This window comes from Vigna radiata, chromosome 10 (assembly GCF_000741045.1).
Source record: "Vigna radiata var. radiata cultivar VC1973A chromosome 10, Vradiata_ver6, whole genome shotgun sequence".
NCBI classification, from domain to species: Eukaryota; Viridiplantae; Streptophyta; class Magnoliopsida; order Fabales; family Fabaceae; genus Vigna; species Vigna radiata.
Window position 1 is genome coordinate 8,058,684 of NC_028360.1, and position 16,349 is coordinate 8,075,032.

The 16,349-nt window shown below is 27.8% G+C and overlaps 1 protein-coding gene across 3 annotated transcripts; it reads left to right on the plus strand.

The window, feature by feature from the left end:
• Window positions 1–6,810: 6,810 nt before the first annotated feature.
• Window positions 6,811–11,283, plus strand: LOC106775992 (probable amino acid permease 7). 3 transcript variants are annotated; one of them, XM_014663271.2, is made up of 8 exons: window positions 6,811–6,977; window positions 8,041–8,161; window positions 8,248–8,481; window positions 8,612–8,705; window positions 8,797–9,011; window positions 9,332–9,465; window positions 9,586–9,825; window positions 10,569–11,283. In XM_014663271.2, the coding sequence occupies exons 2-8, from the start codon at window positions 8,083–8,085 to the stop codon at window positions 10,968–10,970; spliced, it is 1,398 nt and encodes a 465-aa protein (XP_014518757.1). In that variant the 5' UTR covers window positions 6,811–6,977; window positions 8,041–8,082; the 3' UTR covers window positions 10,971–11,283. The 3 variants fall into 3 exon arrangements, with proteins under 3 accessions (XP_014518757.1, XP_014518759.1, XP_014518758.1); XM_014663273.2 differs by lacking the exon at window positions 6,811–6,977 and adding an exon at window positions 7,485–7,746; XM_014663272.2 differs by lacking the exon at window positions 6,811–6,977 and adding an exon at window positions 7,487–7,714.
• The last annotated feature ends 5,066 nt before the right edge of the window (window positions 11,284–16,349 follow it).

Genomic DNA, 16,349 nt, shown 5'->3' on the forward strand with positions numbered 1-16,349 from the left:
GCAGAGGTGAGTAGATGACGTGGTTAAAATTCTCCTTTTGAAGTGTTAAAATTGTGCAGAGGTGTTAAAATTGTGCAAAGGAGAATGGGAAAAATTTGAACACCTCTGCACAATTTTAACACCTCTGCACAATTTTAACACCTCAAAATGAGAATTTTAACCATGTCATCTACCCACCTCTACACAATTTTAACACCTTTAACGATTTTTAACGGCAGTGGCTAATTTGTTTGAAATTAGCACTTATAAGAACCCAATTGGGAAAGTTGAAAAGAAGGGGACCAAATTGGGAATACCTTATGAAAATAGGAACGCCTAAATGGTTTTAACCTTAAAAAAATACAATTTTTTCAAATCCAACTCGACCTAATCCTGTGGTGGGCCAGATTAGCCCACGGATTTGACCCATTTTGACAATTCTAAGTGTATGTGTTAACCAATTAGTGCATAGAAAATTATATTCAATTTTTGAAAGAATAGTCAAAAGTTGCTTTTCACTTTGTTGATTTTAACACTAAATGCTTTCTCCGACTTTGAATTTAGTCTATGTCTTTGAAATCTCGCCATGAACTACATCGAAATTACTTTTTGACATACCTTTTCTTTTTTATTATCTAAAACAAGATTGTCAATTTTATATTTTTTTTTTAATAGAAAAAGTCTTAAACTCTCAACGGTTAGAAAACATTCCAATCACAACAAAGAAAGTCCAAACTCATTTTCTTTGTCCTTTTTCGTTGTCTCAAAAAGGCTTATCACTTGTTCATTATTTTAATAAAAAAAAATATGTTAAAATTTCAACCTCCTAAAAACATTTTCAGATTGAACAACCAAAACCCATTACCAGATAAAGAGAGAAAAAGTGTTAATTTTCCATAAGTATAACTTAAATCTTTCGTGTAAACTAATTATGTTGTTTGTGTAGTATTATAATAAAGTTAAACACGAATTCATAATGTACAAGCTAAAACAACTTCAAATAATTTACATATTTTCATTTTGAAAACATAAATCCAATACTACAAACACCAAACCGACACGCACCTTATCTTCTCATTCAAGTTTTCAATCCTATCCAAATCCTAGAACCCTAGACGAACATGAACAACATTAAAATCTTGTAGGCAATATTGATCTACAACATTAGAATTTGTGATTTGAAGTTCCAAAACATGACATCATTAATTGACAACATTGACCCTTTGAGTCAAAAACAATGTGAAGATTATAGAAGTGAGCTGAAATTAAAAGCTATGGTCCTTTCCAATATTTTTGTTTCTTTTCTATTAGGTCTCATTCATCATCTAGATACAACTTTCCTTATATGCTTACCCTTTGCCAATGCCAACCCTGCACATGAATTTGTCTCATGCCAGGGATATCAACCACATTTAATCGCATCAAAGACAAGAATAGTACAAAATGCTCATTTACCTAAAAATAGTTTAGTACTTTTCATTTTACAAATAATAGATTTATAAAATATAAAGTAAATATTTTTGAAAGTCTTACGTCAATAAAATGAATAGAAAAATAGTAGAAAAGTACTGAAAAAAAATTGAAGATTTAATTTAAAAATTGTCTAATTACCTCAATAAATCTCTTGGATTCATAAGAGATTTAAATAGTTATATGTTATTGAAGAATTTGTAATTTTCAACAAAATATATATAAAAGTTTTACAGTTTTTTATCAGAAAAATTGGTGTGTGTGTGTGTGTATATATATATATATATTATTGATTTTACGTATCAATCAAAGTTTTGCATTGAATAATATGAAAAAAAAAAATATGATAAAGCAAGGTTATTAGAGCAATTATAGAAGGGATAAAGGACTGGATGGAAATATTGGGCCCTTGTTATTTTGTCATGTTCGAAGAAGACTGACCCAACCCAGACTGATAGATTGGGTCCAACAATAATTTCAGTGTCAAAGGTCAACATTTTCACACTTCAAACATAATAAATAATTTTTCTTAAGTCAACTAGGTTTGGCTTCTTACTTATCAGTCAAAAATTGTTGTCACACCTTTTTCTGGTTTGACCTTAGAGTAAAAGGAAAAGAATACCTTCTTTCTTTAAATATTGTTTTGGCATCTTTTCTGAAATTTAAGTCTGTCTCTTTTTTTTTTTAACATTTTCTTGTAAAGTTCATCACGTAATAAGAGTTGTTGGAAAATAATATTTTTTCTGGCTCAACCACCCACACACGTGTTTGAATTTAGTTAATATTTTTTTTTTTGGTTGGATAAGAAATTTTGATGGTTATAAAAAATTAAAAAGTATGATATTTGAATTGTTATATAATTATTTCTTTATATTTTGTTTGAATAAAATAGTTAAAATATTTTGTATTTTTTTTTATTTTAATAAAGTAATTTTAAGATAAATTTTATTTTTAAAATAAAATTTCAAAATTAAATAAAAAAATATTTGTTAAATTTAAATGTTCAAATAATATTTAGCAATTTAATTATTTTCAATATATGTGTATATAAAGAGAAAGTAACTAGTTGTAAAATTTTAGTCTCCTATTCTTAAATAAATTTCAAATTTTGTTATTTTAGTTATTAACATCTCCACATAAAATGAATTAATATCTCGATTTAGAAGAGACTAATATACTTATAATTAGTAAATTAGTAAATAATATTATATTTAGATTAAGGTAAATAAGTATTTAAAGATTATAAATACGATAAATGTATATTCATCCTCACATTTATTATAATTATGGAATAATATGCACCACAGAAGATGGAGTTTATGAGAAAAGAGAAAAAGTGGAGCACTATGAAAATTGCTTTCGAGAAGACTTTGAAAGTGGATGCAATGCAATAGAATGACCACTCTCGAATATCATGTATGCCATGCCTATACTCTACCCATAACTTTTAAATTATTAATGTTTGAATACAGAGCTACCACACCATTCGTTAATTCATTTCCAATCAAACACTTTTTTTTTAATTAAAAATTTTAAATATTCAAATAAAAATTAGATTATTGCATAATGTCCACCACACTCTTAAATTATATTAGTAAAAATACGTGTATATATTGTTGTACAAATATATCATTCTCAATTTTGTTTTTCTAAATTTCTCCTTCACATTTTTTTTTCAAAGGATAATATATGTACAATCAAATATATCTAATCATTTTAATGTTATAATTGATAAGATATGATAAGTTTTATTTCTAGTACAATTTTAATGCTAAAAAAATAATATAAAAGCCAAGAAAATAAAGTCTTAATAGTTTATTATTTAAATAATAAGACCATGTTATTTTAATATTGAAAACAAGTGTGTCCAATTTGGTTACGGTGATGGAATTTTTTTGGCAACAATGCAGTAGCAAAATGCTTCGGTTCAACAAAACAATGTAGCATTATAATAATTGAATGTTATCTATTTTTTATCACTTGAGTGATTATGATTGAGATCATACTTAGTTAGAAATTGTTGTGAACTTTTGAAGAAGTAATTAGGGGAGTCTTTGGTTTTTTTGTCTAATTTGGGATTTAGATAAGTGAAATTTTAGAAGAATGTGTTTTGGGAGGAAACTTGGGATTTGGAGTCTGTTTTGAATAATTTAAGACTTATTTAGTCACTTAATTCACACAAATATGGTTTGTAATATATTAAATCTATTTGGTGGTAATTTAGAGTTGTTAGTTTGATTAGATGGACTAAATTAATATTCCCTTTGAGTTAAAAACCTACTTTCTAATCACGATTATGTGGTTTGTAGATATAGATAGAGTTCTTTTATACGTGAAACTACTTTATCTTCTATAGAGTGGTCTATGCTTCTATCAAGTAAGGGAAGCTAACTACCTAGTTTTAAACATGTTATGTTATTTACCTACATTAGATGTTTGGTTTGGTTTGAAATAGTCATTTTGGTTTGTTCAGTTGTGATTATGTTTGTTGTGTTAAATGTACTTGTTTTGATTGAAATTGAGGTTGAATTAGTGAATTAAGGATGTGATCATTTGAGTGAATTGGTGTTTAATCTGACACTTGAACATGTTTTTAAAACTTTTTATTGAGTTATGAATACCAATTTGGTCGAACATGTCTTCGATTTTCCTAATTCTCAGTCTTCAATTTTTTGCTATTCAGTATGGTGTTGACAATGAGTGGAAGTTACAAAGAATTTGGGAGCAGTTTTAGCTCCATACGGTTGAATGCCGTAATTGGGTCGCTGAGCACCAGCGTTGTAAGAGGGTTTGGAGCTTATTCTATGTTAATTTGTTGAGCGACATTTTTAGCGTTAAACACTCTCTATAACGAAATCAATATGATATTATGTTTTGATTATTCAACTTATTTAAGCAAATGCTTCTATGTTAAACTATAAATGGTTTATTATATTTATGGGATGTAAATATACTTAAATCATGTATGATATATATTGTAAAATAAGGTCTCAAAGAAAGATTTTATGTATTAATAAATTAGAATTATATGCTTGATAAAAAGAAATTTTGAAAAAAAAATATTTTAATATACTATAAACAGTTAAAAAAAAATTTTGAAAGAAAATATTTTGAAAGATATTTTGATATACTTAATATATTATATGAAAATCACAACTCCTACATTCAAATAATTTAATTTTTATAATTTTACTCTCTCGTAAAGTTTGCAACGTAAACTTACATTTCTGTAAGTAAATTGGATATTATAAATAATAAAAATTATATAGTAAAATATTGCAAGAATATTTGAAACTGGTCTATTTAAAGATTTTGGATATCATTGTCTCCAATTAATTGCCAAGAGGTAAATACATATATATTTTTTTAAATTCATGTTCAATTTTGTATTTGTTTCCTGCCAGTATTTTTTTAATTTATAACAGAAAATTTTCAAATACGTGATGATATTTTTTAAATTATTTTATATTATTATTTAATAAACTTAAATTTTCATAACCGATATACTTAATAATATTTTTTCTAATTAATACTATTAATAACTAATGAAAACACTCAACTTTTTTAATGACATTTTCTGGACATTAATATTTTTAACAGTTAATAAAAATATAATTTTTCATTATTAATTATTATAATAATGTCAATTTTATCAGTTTTATTTATTATAACGGAATCACTAGAAAAATTAATGTTCTCTTTAAATAATTAATTTAATTTATGATATTCATTTATATTTACTCATTAATAATAATTGATTTACTTTTGAATTAATAATAATTGATTTACTTTTAAGTTAATAATATATTTCTATATCATATTGTGAAACCACAGTATTTTCAACAAACAACAACTTATAAAAAGTTTATATAATAATATAAAATTAAATTTTATATTTTTACTAAGTTTTATATAATTTTTGGTTCAATTTTTTTTTTTTACTTTTGTTAAACTTAAACCATAATTTTTACTAAATTTTATGCATGCACTATATAAATTAATATATTATAACTCAACATTATTAAATAATAAATTATATGGAAACCATTTGATCCTCATCTATCTTATATACAAAAAATCGTTTAAAAATTTTATATTTAATAAATTCATATTTTAATTATTAAGTTTAATAAATATTATATTTAATAGCACAATAATCAATATTAAATATAAATATTTATTACTATATTTATAAAATTTCTAAATTAAGACTACTCAAAAGTACATTAACATTTTTATCTAATAAATATTATTAGCCTGAAATATTGCTTAAATTATTAAATGTAATTATATATATAATAAATATTAAAAACTGTTTGGTTTATTTATTTATTTAGTAATATGTAATTTGGTCTTTCGGAAAGTGAAAAAGTTTTAGAATAAAATACAAATTCTTTATGATAATTATATTTTTAAACTAAATGTTATTTTTAAAATAGGAAAAAATAAATTATAGAAAAAAAAAACTAATCAACTCTTTATTAAATCCAAGTCATCTTTGGTAAAAGTTTGCTAAAGACCGAATTGATTATAAAAACATGTTTGAATAAAATTGAAACAATTGATAGGGTTTTAAATAATGGTCAATAACATATCAATTATATCCAAGTATTAGTGAAAATTTCAATACATAACAGTTAAAACTATTGATTTTATTTAGTTTCCTCTTAGCAATTTTTTTTATACGTTAAATATAAATATTTATTGCTATATTTATAAAATTGCTAAACTAAAAATAGTCAAAACTATGTAAACATTTTTATATAATAAATATTATTAGTCTGAAATATTGATTACATAATTAAATGTAATTATGTATAATAATATTAAAAATGGTTTATTTATTATCTTTTAGTAATATTAAATTTGATCCTTACAAACTGAAACATAATAAATACTAACAGATAGGGTTTTGAATAAACATTTTATCTAAAAAGTGGTAAATAACATATCATATTATATCAAAGTATGGGTGAAATTCTCGATACACAGCAGTTAAAACTGTTGATTTTATTTAGTTACCTGTTAGCAGTGAATATTTCAGAATCCTTATTTATCACTTTTGTCTGTTTTTCTTCACTTGTTCTTGTCATGTTAAGGTAAGATTGCAGCATTTTGGGAAAATTTTTCTGGGAATTAACCAAAGGGTCCATGTGCCAGAGAAGAAGGACCAACCTGTTTCAAAAGTTACATTTTATGTGAAAATTTTCTCAGCTCACATTACAAAGTTTTACTGAAAATTATTAAAAAACATATAGTTCCAATAATGATGCCTCTACGGTCCAAATTGTCAGGTTGTGAACTTGTATGGTAGCCATAGCATAGAGACTGTGATCCTGATCCTCAAGTCTGGGATGGTTATAAAATGAACTAATCTTGTGAACTCTCTTACACAAAAGATCACTCTCAGCCAAAAACTGCATCAGTTCATCAGAATCATGGGGTTTACACAGAGTTACAAGTTTCTGCAAAGAGTAACATGTTTGCTTCTGTGACTTTTCATTGTCTCATCCTCGGAAATCAGCTTGGTAAGTCCTGAACTTGTAGAAAGTAGAAGCATTCATTAGTTGGTAGGATGATGAAACAAATGATATTTCATTCATTCATTCAATTCACACTTGGGGATGTGACTCAACTGAAAAAAGATGTTGCTTTTACTTCAATGATTCTGTGTACTCTGCACTCAGAAAGAGAAATCTAAAATTGTGTGTGTTGTTCCTTGAGGTGAAAGATGCTGGACGTAAGTGGCCTAAGTTAAGATAGAGAAGTTGAAATGAACTTCCATTACAGCATGGGACAAATTTGATGTGTGAGTGTGACCATGATCTGAAACTAATGGTGTTCTTTCAATTCAAAAGTCAGCAAAAACATGGTTTTCAACTTTTCACCACCACTTGGTCTTTTTGAAGAACACCCTCCAACCTTCCCACTTGACTTCTCTGGTCCACAGATTCTGAATCTTTTTTACTGTTTGGAGATTACAGTGTAAGAGTTAAAAAGTAACAAATAAAAGGGTTCATAAAAAATTCCTTGGTGAGTATGACTTCTGATTCCTCAATTATTATGGTTATATAAGGCTACCTTACCAAAACCTTATTTAATAATTAGCTTGTAATCACACATCATGAAGCATCTAAGAAGCTACGTAAGCCTTAGCATCTTTTCTTCCTTTTTCCTCCAAGCCTATAACTATATTCAACCCAATCTGCATTGGACCAAGTGTGGAAAGACATTTTCCCTAGCTTCCTCTTTGCCTAGAAAGCAGGTAATGTTATTTGTTTTGCACAAGCTAGTTAGGTAAGGCAACACAATCTCAAAAGTTTTAGTCTGATTTTGAATTATTGATTACTCTGCCTACACTGACACACTGTCAAAACGCAAGCCATTCATGCACATGTTCATTGGCAGAATTAAGATTAATTTAAACTGTTTCAGCAACTTTTCATGTGCTTGATTTGGCTAATCATCTCCACATAAAGGAAAAATGATGCAGTTTCCCAAGATATATATACTCACTTTGATTTCAAGTACATGCAGCACTGTTTGTCTTTGTTTTTGTTAGTTTAAGCCTTTATACTGTTTAACATGCAGTAATCTCCATAAGCTTGTATTGAATTGGATGCTGTGACAAATATGGATGGGAAAAGCTCTCTACAAATAACTAGAAGTGGTACGGGTGATTATGATGATGATGGACATGCCAAAAGGACTGGTAAAGTTCTCTAGGACCCAAACTAATCCATTTTGATGTATTCTTGAATTTGAATCTTAAATTCTAATCCTTCCATGTTCTGGCAGGGAATTTGAAGAGTGCTGTAGCTCATATCATTACTGCTGTTATTGGTTCTGGTGTTCTTTCTCTTGCATGGAGCACTTCTCAATTAGGGTGGATTGGAGGGCCAATTGCCCTGCTTTGTTGTGCAATTGTCACCTATATTTCTTCATTCCTTCTGTCTGATTGCTACAGAACTCCTGATCCTGTAACTGGGAAAAGAAACTACTCTTACATGGATGCAGTTAGAACTTATCTTGGTAGTAACACATCGAACTCTTTCTCATGTGCTTCTACTATAATTCAAGTTAACATAGATAGATAAATAGATATACTTTAAATGAACTGCAATGAAAACTGTAATGTCTAATTGTGTTTATTGTTATTCAGGTATTAAAAGAACATGGATAGCTGGCTTCCTTCAGTTTTTGACTTTATATGGGACTGGTATTGCATATGTTCTAACCACAGCAACATGTCTGGGGTACTTTCCTCATGAAATGAGAAAACCAACTTTGTTTTTCTGCTGTAGCCATATAAGCCTGTGAATCATGTCCATTCATTCTACTGCACAGGGCAATTCTGGCATCAAATTGTTATCACAAGAAAGGGCATCAAGCTCCTTTTCATTTTCAGGGGAACCTGTATATGGTGATGTTTGGAGTTGTTCAAATTGTAATGTCATTCATACCAGATCTCCATAACATGGAATGGGTTTCAATTGTTGCCGCACTCATGTCCTTTACATACTCATTCATTGGACTAGGACTTGGCATAGCAACAGTCATACGTAAGATTCATCTTCAATCAACTGTTAACAGTTTAATGTTCTTATTTTTGTTCAGATAGTTTTCTTTTTGTTCTTTCTCATTTCAAGTCTTAGGAAAAAACTTATTTACAGTTCTCTAGATGTTGGTGCTATTGGAATTTGTTCTGCATAATTTTGTATAATCTTTTTTTGGAAAACAACACTGATAACAACTAAGATATTGTATTAAGCTTTGATCTTTGATAACTAAAGCAACAACATGAAGAAACAAAACTATTAGTCCTAAATCCATACCATGCTATTGCTACATTGGTTCTTAGGATTTTGGTTACACCTTGCAGAAAATGGAAGAATTATGGGGAGTTTGTCAGGAATACCAACTGATACAGTTGCTGACAAATTTTGGGCAGTCTTCCAAGCACTTGGTGACATTGCCTTTGCCTATCCATACTCAATTCTCCTTCTTGAGATTCAGGTACCTTATTATTTCATACATCTTCAAATTGGGTGTGTTGAGGCTTACATAAGATAAAAAGATTACAATTTATAGCTGAAACAAGGTTTTGAATTTGTATTTTTTTTTTTTTGAGTGTAGGACACTTTAGAGTCTCCTCCACCAGAAAACCAGACCATGAAAAAGGCCTCAATGATTGCAATCTTCATTACAACATTCTTCTACCTGTGCTGTGGATGCTTTGGATATGCAGCTTTTGGAAATCAGACACCAGGAAATCTCTTGACAGGCCTTTTGAAAGGGTCTGGGTTTTATGAGCCTTTCTGGCTTGTTGACCTTGCTAATGTTTGCATCATTATTCATTTGGTTGGAGGATATCAGGTAATACTAATGATCCATATAAAAAAACAAAATGTCACAGAAACAACATATTCCTTCTTATTCATTGCACATGAGATGATCTTTCTGTGTTTGCCTGATGTCCAAAAAAGCATTACAGATTCACAATTCCTACAGTGTAAGAAAAGCACAAACAAACAAATAACATCAGAAGGGACAAGTCTTCTGACATAAACATGTGCTTATTTAATGCCATGCTATGCTTTTTAACTTCATCTGTAACCATACAAAACCCTGTTTGGATTTTAACTTATTTTAATCCATCACTCAATTGAAATTTTTTTCCCTTTGTCTGTTTGTATATGACCTTTTCTGAACAAGGGTGATCCAATAAAATTACTGGTAAAAAAAACAATTTTTTTCGAGACATGCAATTTGATTTGTTTATACATTCAATCTTTCAAGTATAAAGAATAAACAATAGTTCTGTTTAAATCAAATCATTCATAATCTTCCATCATTCCAACCATGATCTTGCATCTTTAAAGTCATAAAACATATAACAGAAACGCAAATCCACCATATAGTAAGTGAGATAATCCCTGCAAAACAGTTTAACTCTCCAATAGAGAATAAATCCACTATCTTTTCTTACTTTACACGTTTTCTCAATTCAAAAGAGTGAAAGTCTTCAATTCAAAGCATGAAAAAGTTTTGGTATCAACATATATTATATTCTTTCATTTCATGTCACCCAACTCATGATGTGTATGCTTTCTTCTCAGGTCTACAGTCAACCTATATTCAGTACTGCTGATAGATGGGCTTCAAGAAGATTCCCCAACAGTGGATTTGTGAACAATTTCTACAAAGTGAAACTGCCTTTAGTTCCTGGTTTTCAGCTAAACCTTTTCAGGTTCTGTTTTAGAACAACCTATGTGATTACAACAGTTGGTGTTGCAATCTTGTTTCCTTACTTCAACGCAATTCTAGGAGTGTTAGGAGCCATAAACTTCTGGCCATTGGCTATATACTTCCCTGTAGAGATGTACTTTGTGCAGCACAAAGTTGCAGCTTGGAGTAGAAAATGGATTGTTCTGAGAACATTCAGCTTTGCATGTTTTCTTGTGAGTGTAATGGGGTTAGTTGGATCAGTTGTTGGCATTGTAAAAGAAAAATTGAGCTGAAAGTTTCAGCCACTCCCTTTACTACAATGCTTACTATATATTGAGTTCATAGATTGTTGATGCTTTTCTAATGTTTCATGTAAAAAGGTTTAAAGTTGATGATGGTAGTGTTATTGAGAGATATAGATAGAGAATGAGCAATTGTGGGGAATGTGTGAAAGTGAATAAAGTGGTACTACTCATTGGAATAATACAAGTTTTGTTGATGCAGAACTCCCTTTTTAGGATAGTTCTAACAAATTTGTACTTTGATGTTAATGTACTTGTACTTCATCAAAAAGATTATATTAATTCATCACTTAATCATTATTAATTTTATGTCTTCATATCTTACTTATTGCATTACTCTTTATGAAAACTTAAAATTTTGTCACGATTTTATTTTTAAATTATTCTAAAAAATAAACATGTTATTATTGATTTTTGTAGTATTTTATTGAAAGATACATCCATTTATTGAAAAATAAACATTTTATTTTTGTAGTGATGCATACAAATTAAACTTAAAATAGATCTGAATATATCTAATGCTCTTAAAATTATTAATTTTGATTGTTGTTCTTATAAAAAAATAGTTTTATAAATTATTGAAAACACTATTTTCAATATGTATTTACTTTATCTAAACCAATTTTATTTAATTCTTATATTTCTAAATTTTTATTTTTTAAATTTCTAATATTTGTTTAGAATAAATTAATGACATTTATTTCAAGAACCTTAAAGATTTTTTTTTGTGTGTAAAACATATCAACTTATTACAATATTAATATGGGTAACTCTAAATGATTGTTTAGTTTTTTATTCACGTATAAGCCTTCTTACAAATATTAAAATCAGGAGTTATTATTTTATAGAAATTAAAAAATATATTTAAATACAAATATATTTATAGTGTCGTTTTTCATATATAAAAATTGAATGTAACTTTATGAAAAATACCTTTATATGATTTTCTTTTATGGATCATGCTTAAACTTTATTCTTACTATTATTCTTTTTAACTATTAATATATTTATTATGTCAAAAGTTAGTTTTTTACACTAAATTTATAAAATTGTTTTTAAATTGATTTTTAAAAACATTATATTCAAGGTTAAGTGTGTTTTTTTGGTACGGTTTTATTGTGAAAAAGTTAATTATCATTATCTTTAATGATTTCTAATATGTGAAAGTAAAATCGTTAAAACAAATGATGACTATTCTATAATAATTTCTATTTTTATTTTATATTTTTTTGCATAAATATATTTTTATTTATATTATTTTTAATTTGATTAATTAGTTTTTAAATTCTTTTATGTCTTGTTTTATGTAATTATATATTTAAATTTTGAGATATTTGTATTATTAATTTGAAATTTTTTTATTAATATTTAATATTTTAATTTTTTAATAAATTATAAAGAATTTAAATATTTTAAAGTTTTATATAATTTTTATTTTTACTTTGAGATATTTTTTAATAATTTGATTAATAAATAATTTCTTTTTACCCTTTTAAGGTTTTGTTCTCGAAACCTTTATTGTAAATATTTCCTGTTTCAATTTTATTTAAATAATTTGGCTATTAAATTATATATATATATATATATATATATTATTTTTATTATATATATATATATATGAATATTTTTTTTAAAATTTATTATTTTTATATTTAAGAAAAATATTAACAAAATTCTTTATATAAAATAAAATAAATAAGTTTATAATCAAAAATGAAAAAAAGTTGAAACTGTATGTCTCAACAATAACTTTTCTATTATTTATTTATTTATTATTTTGTAAAGTCGTATTTGAGACACGACTTCAATTTTTTTAATTCTTTTATATATTAAATTATTTATTTTATTTAATATAAGCGAAAAAGTTTTTAAACTCTTGTACAACTTTAGTGTAATTTTTTTTTAATACAAGTATGACTTTAGCTTAAATAGAAGTCAAACTTTAATTAAGTGTATGATTAATTACATTTAATCTTAATCTTAGTGATAATTATCTTTCAATCAATCCTATGACTTAGCTTTTGCAAATAATTCATTCTTTGCTCCAATGATATATCAGCTACAGGTCAAAAATCATTAAAGATAACGACTTCTTTACAATAAATTTATACCAATGACACACGATTTAATAATGTAACGTAATTTCAAAAGTAACTTAACCCATATTGATGAAAAAACCGAAGTTAGCAAACTACACATAGGTTTTATCTTCAAAGTGCAGCTAATTAGTTAAAAAAAAAAAAACAGTTTTAAAATTTAAAAGTGTTGATCTTCAATTATTTTATAATAAAATCAGATAACATTTCAAACTTATTTATATAATAAAGATATATTTAATTACTTAATTATTCCGTTTAATTATTCAAATATAGGTACCGAATGCAAATTTATGCTATACCTTCTCAACAAAACATAACATATTTTTAAATAAGTTAATAAACTTAACTTTTGTAAATGAGATAAATAAATTTATAATTTAAAATATTATAATAATATTGATAACACGTGTTAGTTATATTTAGTTAAATAATTGAACCCGACAGAACTAACTTTCTTAATAACTTAAAGCCTAACTTAACATTTTATTTTTTTAAAATTCTAACCTGCCTAACTTAATATATATTAAGTTATCATTATCCTACTCATAAAAATTTAACATTTTTAAACAAAATTATTAGATTACAATACATCCCTTATGCTGTTTTTTTAATGTTTATCAATTTTTTTCTCATAGAAAAACACAATGTAATGTTTTCTAAATTGTTAAGAAAATCTATTAACAACATCCAAAATACTGTAATTCAAAAGAGTTAATTACTTATTTGACGTATACGTAGAATTTATGTATCACTTTCGAGTATAATTATATAAGAAATTTGTTTTTTCAATAATTATATATATATATATATATATATATATATATATATATATATATATATATATATATATATATATATATATATATATATATATATATAAAGACATCATCAAATCTAATAAACAATTAAGACAAGTACTTAGAGTAATAGGATTACAGTTATCCAGAATGGTCTAAGAATTTAAAACTTTAAGTACAATAGAGTAATAAACTTGAACTTAGTTATAAAGAGTATTTCAAAAGGCATAGGGTCAAATAAAGAAATCTTAGGAAGACTAAGTTGTCGCATTGTTATCACCTCCCAGTACTTGCTCCAAAGGAACCTCCTCAACATCTGTTCACATCCAAGTGGATGGTCATCGCAAAAGAAAATATACACAAGCAACACAAACAAGCAAGGGTGAGCTAGGTATAAAAATCATACAACCCATACCAATTTAACCAATACATAAGCATGTGACAACCAAGTATTCCAAGTATGTAAGAACCATACCACAATACAGACTAAGACCGAATGCATTATTCTGATACCAATGACCGACCACGTGATTTGACCATCCGGACTATTATGAAATGTCAAGTTCCAGGGGTTTGTGCACCCGGGTGGTGTAGTAACTGGAAAACCATCAGTTGCCACCTGAGGTTAGTCTGTTATAACTCAACCAAGAACCTATGGGATAAGACCTCCTACTATTCTCACCACATGACTCATCACTCTCTACTTAAGCATGAATGATCATTAGAATGTTAGGATAAACCCCATAAGGACACTCCAGCCATTCATACGGTTAATCACAACAACCACAAGACACCACCATGTAACCTCCACTAAGGATCATGGAATTACGTCCATCAACCATACTTTCACTTTAAAACTTAACTCAAGACATGAACCACCAAATACCATAATATTATCACATTGAATCCAAACATATAACCCCACTGACCATACAATATCGCCGATACTCTTACACCATTCTAATAATCAAAACATATATATAATATTAATCATACTTCAAAAGACCACAAACAACTCAATAAGTCATCAAAAATCGCATGAAACCATTGTATATACATTAACAGATAATAACAGTCCAAGAAGAACCATTAAACGACAGAAAACCTCGTAACTCATACTCAGACAAAGAAAATGGTACCCGGAACGTCCAAAAATGATACCCGGAACCCCAGAAACCACCAAAAATTGTCTTGGATGATTTTTCGACGACAATAATCGATTATCATACATAATAATCGATTATTTACAATAGCTTCAAAGAAAGTACGACTTTCTGACTAGAACAATTGATTATTAAGTGAGATAATTGATTATTCATATCAGTTTTTTACAACAATATGATTTTTCTGGTTTTAGTGCATCTGAAACATATCCAAATGATCAATTTAAAATCTGTAACACTAATATTGATATGAAACATGTCTAGAGATGAAAGTAAAGTATTGCATTGGTCATCGAATAGGAAGTAGATGTACTAAACCAACTCATTCTACTCCAAAACATCAAACTCAATAACTAGAGGACCCCAAACCCAATTCTAACACTTTGTACCTATTTTGACCAATTTGGTGACTCAAACAAGTCACAATCCACTTGCTAAGACTACCCCAATAGCCCAATTATACCCATAACCCCTAGCTCTCAAAATTACCCTCTCACTTCCCTTCAAACTACCCTAAAATGCTCCCTAATTGTTAAACTACCTATTAACTTACTTATCACAACAGGTTACTCACTCCCAACCCTTATTACTAACCCACATTGGTCATTGGAGAATAATCAAATGTTTGAACACATTAAACTCACCATAAGCGCCAGCACATATGACTAGTGACAACTGACTAGATCAGACTAGGGTTGCTCTATAATCAAGGATGTGCCAACTTTGGTTTTCATGATTCCTCTATCCTACCAACAAAGTGCTCTCAACAAGTCCCAAATGACCCCTCTAAATTGTCTCAACACTCCAAACGCACCCTAGACCACAGTTACTAAAAATTACTATCTTAGTTCCTCTCAAAATACCCCAAACCCTCTATTTTCACTTAGGCTTCTATTCAATTCAATCATAATAGTTTTAATACCCCAAGTGCTCCCAACGTTCCCAATTTAAAACAACTAGGCTCATCCAAAATAGATCACCACAGTGCATTACCGGTTCATAAATTCAACATCATAACATATGGACTTTAAGCCACCAAAATTTAACATTAAGCCCAAATGGCATACTCATTCAACTTAATTCATATTCAGTTCATCAAGTTTCACAATTTTCACAGTTTCAGTTTAAAGTCACTCAACATGCTCCAAGCAGAGAAAGAAATGTAACAGTACAACAAGTTTAAATATACCAAACAAGCACATCATAAAATCACTTTTAGAAAAAGGCCTAGCTCCCCTTACCTGGAAATTTCACAGCTATATACCAAAGCTTGGTTCTACAGTACCCCGAGTCACACCGAACTGGGGCCGC

Excerpts from the sequence above, each read along its gene's own strand:
- LOC106775992 (XM_014663271.2), top strand. The coding sequence starts at position 8,083 with ATGGATGGGAAAAGCTCTCTACAAATAACTAGAAGTGGTACGGGTGAT. Across the intron at positions 8,162-8,247 it reads TGGACATGCCAAAAGGACTG|GGAATTTGAAGAGTGCTGTA; the intron begins GTAAAGTTCTCT and ends ATGTTCTGGCAG. Across the intron at positions 8,706-8,796 it reads ACCACAGCAACATGTCTGGG|GGCAATTCTGGCATCAAATT; the intron begins GTACTTTCCTCA and ends TCTACTGCACAG.